This window comes from Notothenia rossii, assembly GCF_949606895.1.
Source record: "Notothenia rossii genome assembly, chromosome: 9".
Taxonomy (NCBI): domain Eukaryota; kingdom Metazoa; phylum Chordata; class Actinopteri; order Perciformes; family Nototheniidae; genus Notothenia; species Notothenia rossii.
Window position 1 is genome coordinate 68,684,783 of NC_136907.1, and position 19,218 is coordinate 68,704,000.

General features: G+C 40.8%; 1 protein-coding gene across 6 annotated transcripts in view; it reads right to left on the minus strand.

Moving 5' to 3' along the window:
- pde1cb (phosphodiesterase 1C, calmodulin-dependent b) overlaps window positions 1–19,218 on the minus strand; it is a 101,527-nt gene that overhangs the window by 69,558 nt on the left and 12,751 nt on the right. For all 6 annotated transcript variants that reach the window (XM_079651901.1, XM_079651902.1, XM_079651903.1 and 3 more), the window contains 2 exons: window positions 4,178–4,228; window positions 3,071–3,236 (listed from right to left, as the gene is read on the minus strand). In XM_079651901.1, the coding sequence (XP_079508027.1) occupies window positions 3,071–3,236; window positions 4,178–4,228 (217 nt within the window). The remainder of the gene's footprint in view (window positions 1–3,070; window positions 3,237–4,177; window positions 4,229–19,218) is intronic.

A 19,218-nucleotide genomic window follows, 5' to 3' on the forward strand; every position in this document is an offset into this window, starting at 1 on the left:
ATCCCTGGACATGAAAGCGCTGTTTTTGTTGACATGTGGACGGTGAATACCAACTTGAAAACTCAAAATGATCTAGTAAATACAAATACATATTTCTGTCCCTTGTTAAAGCTCTCTAACTATTAGTGCTTTAGTAGAGATTTTAATATTTATAATATCATTCATGTTATTATGAAAGTGATGTTGACTCGCTGTTACAAGTTTTACAATGGTCAAATACTGGTTCTTAGCATCATATCGCAATGGAATAATCACTAGTGTGGAATACAATAGTGTTTAGGTTGTAATAAAAAGCTAATTTTGACTAATGAGTTATAACCTATACGTTCTCCCTTTCTCTTCCCCGTCTCTTGGGATGAGAATAACAATAACCTTAATTGCTTGTTATGTCTTAGCCCTTTAAAAGGTCTTGCTGCGAAAGCAAAGTTGCAATTTAAAGATTACTGATGGAAATCAGAGTGAAAATACTGTATTCAAATCACATGCTGATATCTAAATGAGAACCAGTATCTGGCTCAGCAGGCAGAATGAAGACAATTAAAATAAACATTGACATGCTATACTACCTAATGGGAAACATCGGGGTGAGGGAAGTCATAGTAACACCATCACACATACATTGATATTGGTGAAGTGAGGTGATTGGTTCACAAATTACATCAACAAAGAAGAAACACCTTACAGTTATAACGTGTTCATGAAGAAAAGTAAGTAGTACATTAAAGATAGCAACACTGCATACAAACATAGTAGTAGACTAAAAGTGTCAAATTGTGAGTGACTGTGGACCTTGGGGTGAAAAGTGGAACGATAGCATGCTCTACACAAAGACATTCAAAATGTGCAAGTTTCATCTTCTGCGTTAAAACTCTCTTGTAGCCTATTGTGCAGCAAGCAAGTGCTTTAAAATGCATAAGGCAGCCCTAATGAGCAGAAACAACAGCATGACACCAGCCACACAGATGAGTCAGCGTGTGTTTATACACTAATGGCTTCATTTTCTGTCCCTCACTGTGTGACAAGTAGGCATGCACTCCATTGTGTTGTAGGAAAAGCTGTTAAAACAAAAGGATTTCAGCAGCTGCTATGGATCGTAAGTGTCAGGCAGCTTTTCAGCTGGTCAGAAAACTGGAAAATAGGTGAAAAGTTAATAAAGTACCTTTTTTTTTAATTGTTAACTGCAGCCAGCAAAGAACATAAATGACTGATTAGAATACTTGGAGAGAAATTCACTGAAGAGTTTAAGCAAAATAATGCAATGGTTGAAAAAACACAACCAAAATGTTCATTCGATCAACGCAAGGTAATGACTGCTTTCCTTTAACTCACTCACTCCCATCCTGCCTGCCACACTTCACGTGATGCCTCGCTCCGTTCTCCAATAAAATCTAATTATCATCGCCTGGAGGACGGCAGCCAGCATTTGGCCTCGGAGGTGACATGGTGGTTACATCGTTCTATGGATTACTGCGAGTTCCTTGGTCATTTAATCACCTTGTGCCATAATCTTGCCATCTGTCATTCAGATGTAGATCCCTCCTATTCCCTGTGGGTTTGGCCTCTATTAACCACTGCTCTCCAGGTCGAAGACTGTCTCTTATCTTAGTTGGATTTCAAAGATGTAAAGAAGAAGATAGCTGGCTTCTGAGGAGTGTGAATCGTACAGACAAACAAACCTAAGCTCCTTGGCGGAGGTAACCAGACATTGGCAGGTAGGGTACTGAATTCAATCATTCTCATGCAGGCCAGAAGACAAATGCAAATCGTTCAGCTCCAGCCAAAGATTTAGCAGCATTTGGCTTGTGCTTGGCATTGCGCCCCAGCCTGATTAAAAGCTAAAGCTATGTCTTAATATGACAGTAATATATGACACTGAAATAAGTCACTGTCTCTGCGGACAAATGAACTGTTTCCTCTGAGGAAGGTGAGAGTGCTTTTAGCTGCCCTCCGCTGACTATGTTTTTCTTTCAAATCTAGGCTGTAGCTTTTAAAATGAAGGAACAGGCTGAGTCCAGTCAAGTGGAAAATCACTTTCTCCTTGTCACCCCTCTGCTCTGGAAGAAGGGCCTTCGTTCTGAGGAAGGAACTATGGCGAGTAACAACAGAAAGCATGTGAGAAAGCATGAGAAGCACTACAGAAGAAGTGTGTGTTACAGCAGTGAGACATTGCAGGGAAGGTAGAGAAAGAAAATGAAACAATAGTCGAATGGGATTTTCACAATCTCGTACCAAAAACCTCATAAATGATAAATCTCTTTGAAATGCTTGCTATACAAACGTGTGGGGGAAAAAGCGGTCTTTCCAAATCGGCTTGCTATAACTCCTTGTCTATTTAGCATAAAATCAAAAGCTTGTTATCGCTCACACTAGGTGCATTTTTAGTATCCTCTTACAAACGCTCTATTCTCGCCACCTGCGGCATTTGTAACGGTCTCCAGAGCCATCAAGGTTAATTGGAATCAGGCGTTAAAAGACGTTCAATATTCCAAAAGTGACAACAAATTATGTTAATGGTGGTTTGAAGTCCTTGTTATCAAGGTGGAATCAATCTTGCCCACGTCCCTTGAGGTCAGCAGCCATACATAGCAATTAGCACTGTGTGTGTGTGTGTGTGTGTGTGTGTGTGTGTGTGTGTGTGTGTGTGTGTGTGTGTGTGTGTGTGTGTGTGTGTGTGTGTGTGTGTGTGTGTGTGTGTGTGTGTGTGTGTGTGTGTGTGTGTGTGTGTGTGTGTGTGTGTATCAAGAATGTTACATTTCAGAAAGAAGGTTTCCTCTTCATAAAAAGCAAGCAGGGCCTACTTCAAATCAACAGGCATCTTAATAATCAAGTTCATCAAAGTCCAAAATTACCAAATGAATACACAAAGCAGAAGGATGCCAGCTTATGTATATATCCTTTCTTTGTCCTTCTGCTAAGAGGAATATCGAGTGTATGCAAATTACACCTGTGTACGATAATGAGCTGGACGTGGCTGCCGATGTCCCGCTGCACCCTGACACAGGATTGAATCCATAATAATTAACGGATAATAAAGTAACTTTTTGATTTATTTATTGCTAAAGCAGCAAACCTGGTGGCTGTTTTCTCTGTGGCGTCTGGTTGGTCGGCTGCAGGGAGATCGTCAGCCAGAATCTCTTCAGGACTGCGAGGGTCCGACAGGGGGGGCTTCTGCTCTTTGCCTTTGATCCCCATCCCCGCCGTGATGGCGTTCCACAAAGCACTCTGTGACTTTGAGCCTGCAAAAAAACAAAACAACAAAAAGGCTTTGTCTGAATACTGTGTAATGCTGTGATTTATCTTGTTTGTATTCAATAAAAAGAGGGTAGCCTTAGTCGTATTGGAGTTATTTTGTATAGTGCCATGGATCACAATTCAATTTGTGACACAGGTGTTAGTTGTAAACATGGCTGTGTTTAACAAAAGGAGTGTTGTTGAGTCTCCACTGCATGGCTTTCAGTCTCAGTAAAAGGGAGTTAGACAAGTGTACGCCTTTGTAATGCTGCCCCCATGTGGCTGTAGGCTGTCAATGCTAGTTTTTAAGGACCACTTTTAGTACAACGTAGTTAACTACACTATTTCCACTTCTACTATCACTTATTCTGCTGTAGCTTTAGTGGACTATCATTGTTGCACGGTTACGCAACCATTATTTAGTCCCTGATCCCATGTCTGTATTCTTTTTTTTTATGACAATAAAATATACTAACAGAATATATTTAATGTTGATATTAATCAGTATTAATATTATTAGTATTAACAGTATTTGTTTATTTAGGTAGGCGTGTGGTGCAGTGGGGTGTGCGTTGGTTTTCGGATCAGGTTCAAACCCCACTGCAGTTAGCATGTCGTTGTGTCCCTGGGCAAGACACTTCACCCCAAATTGTCCACAGTATTGAGTATGTAAGTTGTTTTAGATAAAAGTGTCTAACAAGTGAAATGTAATGTAATTTAATATTAATTTACTTTTGGTACGAAACAGTTCCCAATCAAATATACAGACAATGAGATGATTATTAGTAACAGCTAATTCTTTCTGGAAAATCATGTAAGTTATTTATTTATAATGCTTTCAATTCATGGAGTTGGTCAGATGTCTAAGTAGCTTATATCTTATTATTTATAAATAGATATATTTATATGAAATTAATATAGTATGTCTAATAGTGATAAAACTTACGTGCAAAACTGGCCTGCGGTCTGTTGGAGCTCTCTCCTTCTTCATTTGCCACTGGAAGAAGAAATATAGATGAGAACAATAAAATAATGGCAGAAAATATGGGTTCTCATTCATAACACTCCGTTCGATGTCTCACTATGGGATGCGCCTCATCCGCGGAGCAAACAGAAGCATCAATCTCATTACGCCAATCCTGATTGGCTGGTGATCTTGACGTCAGCGTCAGGGAATCCAACCCCTATAAGTAGCTTGCGCTACGTCATTCAAACACCTCTTCTCGCTTCAGAGCACATCTCTATATCGGTAGCCGGGCTAGCTTAACAGTCCACAGACTGAACCCAAGCTAACTTCGGTCGACGGGCGCTCGCCGGCTACTTTTATGCTTCTGCAAGAAGACTGTTAGTATTAAAATGCCGGTAATACTACAATCGACCTCGCCGTTTTTTATTTTCTCCGGAAATTAAAAAGGTAAGGTTTTGACTTTCAAGCTAGCAGCACACCTGTTGCTAGCTTGCCTCCCTCGCTACCGACACCACGATAGCGAGGACGTTTTTTATTTTCTTCTCACACCAGAGAAGAATAGGAATAAAAGAATATTACCACATATTACCACACCAGGTAATATTCTTCGAGAAAAAATCCTACGCCGTCGTCTTTTCTTCGGACTGACGACAGGTTGGAGAAGATTTTTTTCTCGGTGAAGTACCTGCTACGAGCGCGTCCTTCCCACGTCGCCATAATGGCAAACAAGATGGACACGTCTCTCCCTCACACTAGAGGAGTCAGGGAATCGGAGGCTCGGCTCTGCGGCTGCGGGTTGAAGATTTCGGACGCAGACTCACACCAGGTCTGCTCGTCCTGCCTCGGGCTGCAACATGCCCAGGAGGCTATCGACAACCCCGGCTTATGCGGGCACTGTGCCCGTTTCACCATAAAGAGCCTCCGCCGATGGCTAGCTCGCCAAGCTAGCTTGTCGGGTCAGGACCCCCTCATGTCCCCTGATTTGCCGGACGGAAATCAAGACACGGGGGCGTCCGCCACAGAGATGGAGCCCCGCACTGTGTCGGTCTGGAGCTCATCAGCAGTGGCAGCTGCAGAACTGGAGTCCCGCGCCGTGTCAGGCTGGGACTCGGTGGCAGCGTGAGACGCGAGAGCGGAGCCCCACGCTATACCAAGCTGGGGCTCCCGGCTGGACCTCACCATGGTCTCGCCCGCGGAAGATGTACTGGAGTTGGACTACAATGAGGACGAAAAGGATGCCTCTGGATTCCTCCTGTCCGACTCGGATGAGCAGGAAGACAACGTCTTCATGTCATCGGCTCAGGCTGCAAAGCCGAGAGCGATGGCTGCTCTCCCGGGCGATAGCACACCAGCTTCGCCCTGTCTAAGTTTGGACCTGCAGGCCGTGCGTCAGCGTGCCGCTACTATTCAGAGTGCGAGAGCTTCCTCCACCAGGTCTCTTTATGACTGTAAGTGGAGGGTGTTTGAGGAATGGTGCCTTCAAAAAGGGCACACCTCTTTTCAATGCCCTGTGGGAGTGATTTTATCATTTCTACAGGACTTAATTGATAAACACAGAGCTTTCTCCACGATCAAAGTCTACCTGGCTGCTATTGCTGCATGCCATGTGGGCTTTGCGGGTAAGACGGCTAGCCAACATCCTCTGGTCTGCCGTTTTATGAAGGGAGCTCGCAGGCTCCTTCCTGTTTCCAGGTCACTGGTGTCCTTATTTGACTTGACAGTGGTTTTAGATGGGCTCACTCGAACCCCATTTGAACCCCTGGAAGAAGCTGACATGAAGCACCTGTCACTCAAGACAGTGCTGTTACTGGCCCTGGCATCCGCCAAGCGAGTCAGTGACATTCATGCGCTATCTGTACATCCTTCATGCACTCAGTTTGCTCCAGGGCAAACGAGAGTGTTGCTGAAGCCCAACCCTGCCTTTAAACCTAAGGTGGTTGGTTCATGTACCCCAATTGACATTGAGGCATTTCTTCCGCCGCTGTGTCCCTCCGGGGAACAGCAGCCGAATTTGCTATGTCCAGTCCGTGCTTTACGCACTTATATGGACAGATCAAAAGAGTTTCGTCATAATGACCAACTCTTTGTGTTCTGGGCTAACCCTCAGAAGGGCAAGCCTGTTACTAAGCAACGGCTCTCCCACTGGATTGTGGAGGCAATTGCTTTGGCTTACACGAGTCAGGGTCTGCAGGCACCTTCGGGTTTGCATGCTCATTCAACTTGTGGTCTGGCTAAATCCTGGGCTTTGTTCAAGGGTGTCTCCATCCAAGACATTTGTGCAGCAGCGAGCTGGTCCTCGCCGCTCACTTTTGTCCGCTTTTACAGGCTAGCCGTCTCTGCTCCCAGTGTGGCCCGAGCAGTGCTGGGCACCTTGTTGAGTCAGAGCTCTACCTGTTAAGTTCTGGTTGGTTTGGTGATTTTCGAGATAAGCTCGTCTGGCAATACGGGAGCTACAATATCCCATAGTGAGACATCGAACGGAATGTTATGAATGAAAACTATGGGTTACTTACGTAACCCCAGTTCTCAGAGTCACATGAAGTGAGACGGCCCTCCTTGCTATGGTGAAGCGAGAAGAGGTGCTTATTTTGAATGAAGCATGCGACGTAGCGCAAGCTACTTATAGGGTGGGTGGATTCCCTGACGCTGACGTCAAGATCAACAGCCAATCAGGATTGGCGTAATGAGATTGATGCTTCTGTTTGCTCCGCGGATGAGGCGAATCCCATAGTGAGACATCTCACTTCATGTTACTCTGAGAACTGGGGTTACGTAAGTAACCTATAGTTATTTGAGGCTTATGTGAAAATCTATTCGCCTGTAAGTTTTGTTTCGCTGCAAAATGATGTGCCATCTTTAAATGTGCAACAAAAACAGTAGGACTTTTCACAGTTTACATGGAAATCTTAACTATGAAGAAAGGTTATTAGTTCAGACTGTTACTTGCATAACCGCAAAACCAAATCGCTACATGCTGCCCAATTACTTTAATGAGCATCAACAGCATCTTGCCCTCACAGGCTTTTCCATTTATTTTCTGCCCAGTGCCCACTAAACACTGCGCACAGTTTGTCGAGTTAACTGTGTATGGTCAAATATGCACCCACATCTAGAAGGGGTTTTGAGGTTAAAAAGCACCTGGTATGAGAGCAGAAAGATAAACTTCATTAAGTCAACAAGTCAAAAGTACAGTATGACAATATAGTACAACAGTACATGCCTGACAGACGCAAACTAGTCAATCTTTCTGATAATGCTGCATCTCTCAGTGTTTGAGGGCTATTTGCCTGAAGATGCAGTTCCTTTATCAGCCACTAGATGCCAGCTTAAGAAAGACAGAACCCTCCCTCCAACAACAGAATGTCAATAAATGTGTTCCCCAGTTAAAAACTAAATATTAATTTGGTCTTGGTGGTATTTTTTTCATTCTTGTTTCATAAAGAGTCGGGTAAGACCAGAAAGAGGGCACATTTGAGTTTTTTTCCTGGAATTTAACCCGGGAAGTTCAAAAGAAAAGCACTCAGAAGAGGTCACAAGTTTTCCAGTTTTAACAAAAACGTATTCTATGTGAAGGTCTTTCTGCCTGATCAGGTAATTATATATTTCCCACATAGCCATCAAAGTAAATGAGTCTGATTTGTGAAAAGGAAGTCGCTTGCTGCATTAAGGTGCAGGTGAATGCAGAGTGCGTTATCATCTCCTTGTAAAGAGCTTCATTTCACATAACAATGCAACTAATGACCACAACTCTTCTGAACAGTCAGGATTACATGTGATGGAGCTTACATCATCACTGCTGTTGAAGCCAAGTGTCTGCAGGCTACAAATCACAGATTTATTTTACTTCATGGATTGTCCAGGACATTGGGTATCAGAATCACATTCAAATCTGAATATCTTTATTATCATCATATATAGGTAAAAAAAACACGTAGGCTTCTCTCACTGTAGTAATAGAAATAGATATAGGCACACATAACTAAAAGGCGTGATACAAGCAGCAGTAGCAGCAATGAGAAAGCACTTCATAGATTAAATTAAATGGAAATCTACATATTTACACATTTGACCAACAACACGATTTAAATGCACAAACTACACAGTTGTAATATGACTGAGTGTTCATAAATAGATGCTAAAAATATCTATACATGCTTTAAAAAAATGAATGTAACGTGATGGTGTCCTAGTTGGTGACAGAGCACCACTCAATGAAGCACTGCCTCTGACTCTTAGCCTGGCTCACAGTAGGACTAAATCAAGGATTGAGACGGATGTCTGCTTGCTCAAAGCTTAGTTCCACAACGGGTGGATGATCAGGCTTATCAGAGATGGGGCTTTTTTCTATCCTTTGTGGACCCTCATTAGAGGATCATAAGAAGGAAAATACCTTCCAGATCCCTGAGTTAAAAGAGCAGCCTGAGTCATCATTTTCCCATTTTAAAATTGGCCCAATGCAAACTCACAGCTGTCTTCAAATAAAGACAAATTAATTTAATTGTATTCATTGTAAGATATCTTTATTCCTGAACAGTCTGTGATAAAATGCTTTAATATTCTGTTTTCTGTAATTACCATCATCTACTACACTGTCCTTCCCTCCTTTGGTTCATGTTCCAGAAATGGTATTTCTAGTTTTGTCCTAGTGGTCTGGACTCTATAGTGTACCATCTGGACATTGCATTCTTCACGTTTGTGTCCGTAAATGGATCTGTACAGGCAGCAGAAATGAGGCTTGAGGCTTTTCTACAGTCCGTTTCTGTATCAGTCTGCAGCTGTGCATTTATAATTATATTCCTACAATGGACATCCTATTGTGACAGTGAGTTTTTACACATTATAAAGTGGGATAAAAGACTTAGAAAAGGCCATTTGCGATATTAAAGATGCATGTGTTTGTTCGTAGACATCATTACATCTCTTCCGCTTGCAGAGCTATAGCCTGTGATGAATTTGAGCAATAATGTTTGATTTAGGCTTATAACAATAATCAGATTGTCCACAGATTGTCCATGTCCAGTAAATTGAACAATCTATAACTACTGGGAGATAAAAAAAAAAGGTTATATGACAAAGTTTTTCCAAGGCATTAAAAATATGTCAATTGTCGTGTTTTTCTGTTGCTCTGATGACTGCTTGTAAAGGTAATATTGTGTGTCCCCCACCATTTTTATTTTCCTGTTCGCAGAGGAGATGAACTATAAGTATTTTGATTGGAAATGTTCGTAGAAATGTATCCATAAATGATCATAAAGCAAAAACGTGAAGAAGAAATATGATGCTTACTACGACCAGAGTGAGAGTATTTTATTTCATGTAAAAACTAGACCCTCCAGAAAAACGCGGGCAAAAATCCTTGATTATGCGATTAAACATGCAGGGTTTTTATGTGATTTTATGCGGTGAAGTTGCGGGAAGTTGCGAAATATGCGAAAAGTTGCGAAATATGCGAAATATGCTAAATATGCGGGGGGAAAGAATAACAATTTTTTTAAATATTGGGCTGTCTTATTTATTCTCTCTCACACACAAGCTGCCACTAACGTTAAACCCCTTTACTATTCAATTAAACACATTCAATGTTTATTTATTGTAAAAGCAATTGGGCTATTTTAATCGCACGCACGCACGCACGCACGCACGCACGCACGCACTTTTTGCACGGTCTTTAGTAGAAATGTTTGTCGGTAAATGAGATGGATTCGATTTTTTGATCTTGGTGTTTTCTCTCTCGTGTGAGCTCCACACGTTCACTCTATACAGTGTTGTTTACATTCTGTGATGCGCGAGCTGATGACGTCACGTCAAGACGAGTTAAGTTTTTTTTTTCTCAACATTGTGTGGAAAAATGCGGGGATTATGCGGCCTTTTAAAAATCTGCACCATTTTGCTGATTATGCGGTAAATTCTGCGATTGCAGAATCGCGTTTTTCTGGAGGGTCTAAAAAACTCTCTCACTGAGTTATAGCATTTACACACATTTATGCTAACAACAAAGCTCGTACCTTTATGGAAGATGGCCTTATGTTCTCCACTAACCTACAGGAATATGGCTCATGATATAAACTCATCATGACATCATGTAATTGCATCACACACCTCAACTCGACCTTTGGAAAATCAATATTTGCTTTGTTATGCAATCTGTTTACAGGTGGCTGTACTATTTTCCTATCCTGAAAACACAAGTCCAAACACAAAATGCACTTTAGTTTGCCATCCCACAAATGAACTATCATATGGTTTGGAAACCGTCTGTTAAATGTTGAGTCAACCACGCTTTATATCCCTAAAGCTGCTAACTTAGGCCCCGTCCACACGGAAACGAAAATGAAAACTAACCAATGTCGATATTAAAAAAGTCTTCCGTCCCCACGGAATCGGCTCAAGAAACGTGTCCGTCCACACGAGACTGCTTGACCCGCTGGAGGCGCTGAAGTACATATGCCGGGCCTTCAAGGGGCACTGTACTTCCGCCACAAAATACACCAAAAGCAGCGAAGAAGACCCTCCGAGCATGGTTGCCCTGGTTGCCGGGTTTCCTTCTGGTTATTCTCCATGGTGGACTTAGCAGCATGTAGTTCCCCATTTCCACTTTTTGCTGATGGTTGTTGTACAGGAGCTGTAGATTTTGCACTAACATCTGTAGCATGGTCAGTAGCACGAAAGCAACCCTGTGGCGAAAGCCGCCATTGTTGTTGGCGAAATGCATCAGCAATGACGCGGGGTTGAGCAGGAGAGGTGGGGAGAGGCGGGGCTATGATCGTTTAGGGCAGGGGTCGGCAACCCGCGGCCCTCGGGCCACATGCGGCCCTTTAAGCCCTCTGCTCTGGCTCCCTTGAGCTTAGACAAAAATAAGAAGGATATAAAATAAAAGTATTTGTAGGACTATTTATATTTTGTTGCATGGTTGAAAATGTTTCGTATCTTGTATTTTGAGGTGATACTGTGACACATAAATAAAAAACAAAACGGTTTTCATTAGGTCAACTCAACTAAAATATGCGTCACATCCTGCTACGGTCCCGCGCGAGCACCTTTTCTTGGAGGCGCTCGCGCGGGGACCCCCGGCTCGATGAGCGAACTATGGTTAAATCAAAGAAAAGTACCGGAGGAACACAGGATTTAATTCTGCGTGGACAGAGTTATATGCTTTCACAGCAAACGATGCTGGTTTACCGGTATGTTTGATATGTAGAGAGAAGTTGTCAACGGTGCTGCAGCCTTTACGTATCGAGGAACAACAAGGGAGAGGAAAACAGCTGACGATCTTCAGTCATAATTCAATGGGGTATGTAATTCATTTCAGAAACACTTTTTGTTATATTCCATGGAATGCTCTTAACGTCCCGATAGCAATGAATATATTAAATGCTTTGACAATAAATACATACAAAAATGTATCTCTGGAAGCCGTAGCGCTGTAAAAAGCACGACCAATCATTTTAGCCGGCCCGGCTAAAATAACTGGATGGCCTACCTGCCTGTCAGCCTTCCATCTGTGCACAAACTTATCTCGTGGCCTTGTTGATGATGCGCGTTCGTGTGTGTTGGAGGAGGGACTCTGTAAGAAAGTCTGAAGGAAGAGGCATATTTTTTCCGGTTGTGTATTTTCAAATTCTAGCGCACTCGAGCTGGTTTCTCCATTCTTACCTACCCTACTTTTAACTCTTTTTAGGTTGCAGCTATATGTTTTATTTATTTCAAAGTGGGCCCATTTTAATAATATTTTTTCCCTTCAAATGTGCAGAGGACTCCCCAAGTGCTGTGTTTAATTTATTTTAAAGTAGGCCTGTGTAGGCCTGTCGCGATAATCGATAAATGGACTTATCGTACGATAAATAAAAATGGACTCGATAACTTTTCTGAGCTCGATAAATTGCCGTTTACATAAAGATGTGACCAGCATTTTAGCCTGGAGCGCTGTGGCTGCCAGGCGCGCTGTGAGGGGCGGGGCTGACACACAGCCAGGTCAGGACACTCCGCGTGCAGCAGCGTAGCAGCCAAATTAATAATATAGCGACAAGCGGGAGACAACGTGTGACTTACTCGCGGGGAATTTAAAGTGAAATGGAATTGGTTACAAAACCTAACTACACATCTCGATTCTCCGATGTGGCAGTATTTTGGATTCAAACCAAATCAACGAGGCGAACCTATGGACTTAAATGAGCCGGGCGGTGTGTCGCATTGGTTTAAAAAAGGTAGCGACAAAAGCAGGCAATACCACGCATTTTAAACCACCTAAAACACAACCACCCCATTCCGTTTTCCCAGCTGGGAGCAAACATGGCAGCTGGAGATGGAGAGCCCCCAGCCCGACAATGCAAACATGTTGGTGTTCCTTGCTCGAAAACTTAGAAAAACAGATTTGCATATGGCCTGTTGAGGCATCTGGGTGTTTGACAGTGGACTGTACACTTGACTGTTGTTTTAAGGAGGTTTTTTTTGCTTGTGAGATAATGTGTGCTCATATTTATTTATTTATTTATTTATTTATATATATATACAGGACTGTCTCAGAAAATTAGAATATTGTGATAAAGTTCTTTATTTTCTGTAATGCAATTAAAAAAACAAAAATGTCATACATTCTGGATTCATTACAAATCAACTGAAATATTGCAAGCCTTTTATTATTTTAATATTGCTGATTATGGCATACAGCTTAAGAAAACTCAAAAATCCTATCTCAAAAAATTAGAATAGTTCCTCAGACCAAGTAAAAAAAAAAGATTTATAACAGCAAAACACAATCAAACATTTGAAAATGTCCATTAATGCACTCAGTACTTGGTTGGGAATCCTTTTGCACGGATTACTGCATCAATGCGGCGTGGCATGGAGGCAATCAGCCTGTGGCATTGCTGAGGTGTTATGGATGCCCAGGATGCTTCAATAGCGGCCTTTAGCTCATTAGCATTGTTGGGTCTGGTGTCTTTCAGCTTCTTCTTCACAATACCCCACATATTCTCTATGGGGTTCAGGTCAGGGGAATTTGCAGGCCAATCGAGGACAGTAATGCCATGGTCAGTACACCAGTTACTGGTGGTTTTGGCACTGTGGGCAGGTGCCAGATCATGCTGGAAAATGAATTCCTCATCTCCATAGAGCTTTTCAGCAGACGGAAGCATGTAGTGCTCTAAAATCTCTTGGTACACAGCTGCATTTACTCTGGGCTTGATGAAACACAGTGGACCAACACCAGCAGCTGACATGGCTCCCCAAACCATCGCTGACTGTGGGAACTTCACACTGGATTTCAAGCAACTTGGATTTTGCTCCTCTGCAGCCTTTCTCCAGACTCTGGCGCCTTGACTTCCAAATGAAATACAAAACTTGCTTTCGTCTGAAAAGAGGACTTTGGACCACTGTGCAACTGTCCAGTGCTTCTTTTCCTTAGCCCAAGTCAGACGCCTCTTCCGTTGTCTTGAGTTCAGAAGTGGCTTGACCATGGGAATACGGCTATTGTAGCCCATTTCCCGGACACGTCTGTGAACAGTGACTTTTGATACCTGGACTCCAGCTTCAGTCCACTGTCTTTGAAGCTCCCCCAAATTCTGGAAGCGACTCTTCTTCACAATGCTGTTAAGGCTGCGGTCATCTCTCTTGGTTGTGCAGCGTTTCCTGCCACATTTCCCCCTTCCAACAGACTTTTTGTGGATGTGCTTTGAAACTGCACTCTGTGAACAGCTTGCTCTTTGAGAAATTTCTTTTTGTGTCTTACCCTCCTGATGGAGGGTGTCAATGACGGTCCTCTGGACAGCAGTCAGATCAGCAGTCTTCCCCATACTTGTGATTTAGTTTACTGAACCAAGCTGAGTGTTTTTCAAGGCTCAGGAAACCCTTGCAGGTGTTTCGAGTTAATTAGACGATTCAAGTGATTCGTTGAACACCCTACTAGTATACTTTTTCATGATATTCTAATATTTAGAGATAGGATATTTGAGTTTTCTTAAGCTGTATGCCATAATCAGCAATATTAAAATAATAAAAGGCTTGCAATATTTCAGTTGATTTGTAATGAATCCAGAATGTATGACATTTTTGTTTTTTTAATTGCATTACAGAAAATAAAGAACTTTATCACAATATTCTAATTTTCTGAGACAGTCCTGTATATGAGAGAGAGAGCTGTTTTCCAGCCTGACTCTAATTAATGTATTGTTTTGGTTGTGTGTGATTTAATTAATTTATTATAATTTAATTAATTTGTTTTATTTATTATATATAATTTATATATTTTAATATTATTTCACATTTCATTTGCAATGTTGAATGTTCAATAAAAAGTTATGTTTGAAAGGATGTACTTGAATTATTATTATATATTATCATTATTTCTAAAATGGTCTTAAAACGGTGCCGACAATATTATCGTTTATCGCAATAATTTCCAGAAAAATGTATCGTCCAACACAATTAATTATCGTGACAGGCCTAGGCCTGTGTATTATTTTTAATTCTCCTTATCAGAATCAGAATCCCTTTATTAGTCCCACAGAGGGGAAATTTGCAGCGTTACGGCAGGAAAGAGCCACAGACAGCTTAGTGTAGCATGTCTGAAATGCGTTAAAAAAAGTACTAAGTTATAATATAATAAACAATAAACAATATGCTAAAAAAGTACTAAGTTATAATATAATAAACAATATGCTAAAAATAAAATAAAAAAGTTAGATAATTTTCAAAAATACAGATAAAAAACAAATCAAATCTACAAATCAAATCCTGTAGCAGTCCTTATAGGAGTTCTTTGTTTCTTATTAGAGGTTAACAGTTTTATATAATGTAATAAATAGCCTAATAAATGCAAAAAAACTGTAGTTTTTGTCTGATATAACAATAAATGCAACTTTATTAGCTATCAAGCTATGAAATATGTTTTGCGGCTCCAGACAAAAAAATGTTTGGGAAAAAGGAGCAAAATGGCTCTTTTGGTCAAAAAGGTTGAAGACCCCTGGTTTAGGGCGTACACACGGTGCCGCAAGCGTTACATTAACAGACCTTCCCACTTTGGAATGCGTTATCGTTTGAGGGCTCCATTTCCGCGGTTCCGTTACGTGGACGAACCGTCCATACGATAAAGAACTATAGCGGATAACACCCGTTTCGTCTCCGTGTGGACGGGGCCTTAGACGTTAACATGGTAAGTAAGTATTGTATTATTCATACCAAACCTGTTCAAAGTGATTCAACTGCTAAAGGCAATGTGAACCCGAACGAAAAGCAAAGAGGAATGTTGTCCATTCACTTCTGGTAAAAGTTCCTTCAAAATAAGAGTCCCGATCTTATTACTACCAAAATAAAAGTGCTAAACGAAACTTTACCATAGGAAAATATTGGCATACAAATACAATCACTTCTATAAAAAGGTAACACATTTTAAATATAGTTAGACATATTAAAGGTAATTTACAGCATTAATAATTAATATCTAATTCTTAACTGTGAATGGTTTTCATTTATTTAACATTAGAAATGTATTAGTCTGGCCAATCCAAGACTTCAAAGCTGAAGGGCCAATGGATCTATGGTCGGGAGACAACGGATGACCAAGAAACTAGTGACTTGCTCAATTCATTTGTGAGGGATCTGTGAAGAACAACAGCTGCACTACTGGTGTTTTGTATACCAGCAATTGAGGGTGGACAATTTTACTACCACTTTAGTTTCAAATAATTGTGTTAATGACTTATTGTAAAGCATTTGCACATTCTTTTGTGTCACGTGTTCATTATTAAGTTGATGTATAACTGTATAGTATCTTAATTATTTAAAATATAAGGTTTCTAAAAATGGCAACCGTATTTTCAGTGTTGGCAACCAAAAGCTGATGCCTGGTTGCCAGCCTGGCAACCGCTTTTAAAAGTTTGCGTTGAGCCCTGATCCTGCTCAACTGGAGTGAAATTGAAAGCTTATTTACTGAATGCTAAAGGGTCACACATCCATCAATTGACACCCAAAGGTATTTTCACAACGGACCCTCAATCAGCTTGTGAAAAACGTAACATTTCTCCTGTGATTTAACAGCTTTCAAAGAAGTCTGATGTATAAACGGCATCATTTTCTCACGGAGTTTGGAGATGAGCACATTTACCAGCCAGAGAAAGTCTAACAAATGTATGCTGTTGGTTAAATTGGGAAATATTTAGGATTAAGCCACTGCCAAAAATAAGTAGAACACGGAAAAGCAGCACAATGGTCTCACCATGGAAACAGACATAAGGTTTCTTTCATGTGGATAAAGTTTGTCTGTGAATCTGAAATTCTCCAGTTTAGATTTAAGCTGATTTTTTCTCCCAACAAACAAGAAAAGGGACATGAAAGAGAGAGTTGGGCATTATGTGGCATTATAACCCTTAATGTTACCTTTTCCTTGCGAAGAAATAATAAAAAAATTAAATAAATAATTTTACAGCAACTCGTTTTGAACTTAATATAATAATAATAATGTGTGTTTGGCAAAGTTTCATAATTAGTCATTTGATTTCATGCTGTTTCATTTCACATGCTTGTATTGGTATATTTGATAAATACATGTATGTTGGTGAGTTGACAAAGACAGACAGATGTTGTGTTGTTGTGAAATCTGGAACAGTACACCAAATCAGCACACTGTGAGTTGTACTGTACGTGTCTTTTAATTAAACTATTGGGAATTTAAATCTAAAGATGTTTTTGTCAATGTACCAACAACCAGGGCCGTCCCTCCCTACAGGCCGATCATGCAGGCTGCATGGGGCCTCACATTGCGCAGGGGGCCTCGGCTTATGAGATCGGCTTGTGCGCAGTTCTCATTTTATGCCTTTTATCTGCTAATGTGCCGGAGGAAGAGCGATAAACTGTCTGTCTAGTTGGCTTACATAACAGTTAAAGTTTACAGCCTAAAAAACATGGAGCATTTTTCCCCCTTTTATTCATTTTAATGTCAATTTGCACATTTCATGGTGATGCTCAGCCCCTCCCCTTAACTCCTAACAGTCATCATTATGTCAACCACAACACAGAGAAATACTGATAGAAATGTGTGTGTAGTTGTTGATACATTGCTGACAGAGGGAACTACATTTGAATACAGATTTAAGAAATATCAGTTTTTGAGCATGTCATAAGCATGTTTTGTCTTGACTATATTACAACTATATTATAATAAAATAATATAGTATTTATATTATTGAATTGATTATGATTATGTCGGTGTGGGGGGGGGGGCTCATCTCACAATGTTGCTTGGGGCCCCAAGTTGGCCAGGGACGGCCCTGCCAACAACTTCCAGCAACGTAGCATTGGCACTAAGTGGATTATCCTCTTGAGATAAAACAAGTGGAAATGAATTGATTAGATTGCAAAATGTCACCAAGCTACCAAACTGCTGGTTGCTGAAAACTAAAATGGCAAGTAAATAATGTGTAAAGAAAAATGGAGAAAAGGTCAGTGGTGATTGATGCAATGATTCTCGGTAGGCAACACCTTGTCAACACGTATAGTAAAAGTGAAATATGTATTTATTAAACTGAATTAAATGCATAAAGCTATACTGTATAACGTGTGCATCTTTTATAGTATTCCTGAAACACAGGCTATAATTCCTAGAGCACATTTACAGTACAGCCATACTGTGTCTATTTTAGGAAGAGCTTAACAATCTGCAAGCCTTTCCTGATTACTGCTCGCTAAATATATGTTTGTTTTTGATGCACTGATAATGTTTCAGATCACTTACTTCATGCAGAGTTATAAAATGGTAATCAGTGTTTAGGAGACAATATTAAATAATTACTTCTTAATTCGTGATCTTGCAATTCAGAAAGCCAGAGAGATCTCTATATAAAACATATCTCAGAAATTTTTTTATTATAATGTGTCAAGCACGAAAGATATTAAGAAATAAAATCATACATTTCTTCCAAAAATCTTCATAATTGTCACCAAGCATAACTGTGTTTGCCATAATCAAGACATACATTCAGGAATAAACTACAGACACAAAATAACTCATAAGATACAAAACATACATGTACACATAAACAAACCAAAGCCTGACGCCCTGTACCCCAAATGATGAGCTGAAAAGCTCAAATGTGTTTTCTCCACATGAGCCTTGTGGCATCCTCAAAAGATAACAAAGCTAACAAGCCCTAACACACGACTAAACACCTCAGTGGGAACCCGAGCAGAGGCTGCCAGCTACAGTTGAGGATCAGAGTTTAATGGAGGAATGAACACAAGGTGTCCACCCAGGCAATGAGCTACCAGCGCTGAGGAGTCACGCTTCAGAGGAGGAGATGCAGACTGGATCCTAGCCCCAGTGAGCAATTGATTGTGACACTTGTGTGTTACCATGACAACTGCCATGCTTCTTGGTAGTATGGAGGTGATATAGGCCACATGTGATCGAGGCAGTTTTTTTTTTTAGGTAACAAGATGTGTCCAAACGAGCGGAAAATCCAAAGTCTATTTTCTGTGGGTCATAAAATCTTTTAGGGCTGCTTTTAAAATGATACCTGGAAATTGTTTGATGGCGTCCGTGTCACTCTCTTCCTTTGTTGTGAGCTCGTAACATTAACACTGAAACACTCCACATCCTATCAGTATATTACAGATCATAAAGAGAAAGTATGTCTAGACTCAAAGCAATAACAACAGCACTAGGCCAGTGGCCCACAGTTCAATCAAGGGGAAGCTTCATACAGGCACCATGATGTAACTCGGATGCACCCAGAAGTCGGCAACGACCAGACCAACATGGAGACGCTATTTCAGGAACATTTGTAGCTCAGAATAAACATTTGCTAATCAAGAAGTCAACCCATGTTAATTTGAATTCAGGACAAAGTTAGTTTTGCCTCCACAGTGAAGGTAATTATTAGGTCACCGTGGAGGCACGTAATAAAACAGTCTTCTTCAAGATTTCACTACAACACAGGATGAATAATTGATATACAAACTGTAATTTTGTGGATAAAGTATTTGTTTTAGTTGACTTGAAAGTCCCTGACTTGTCACAAGTTGACAGA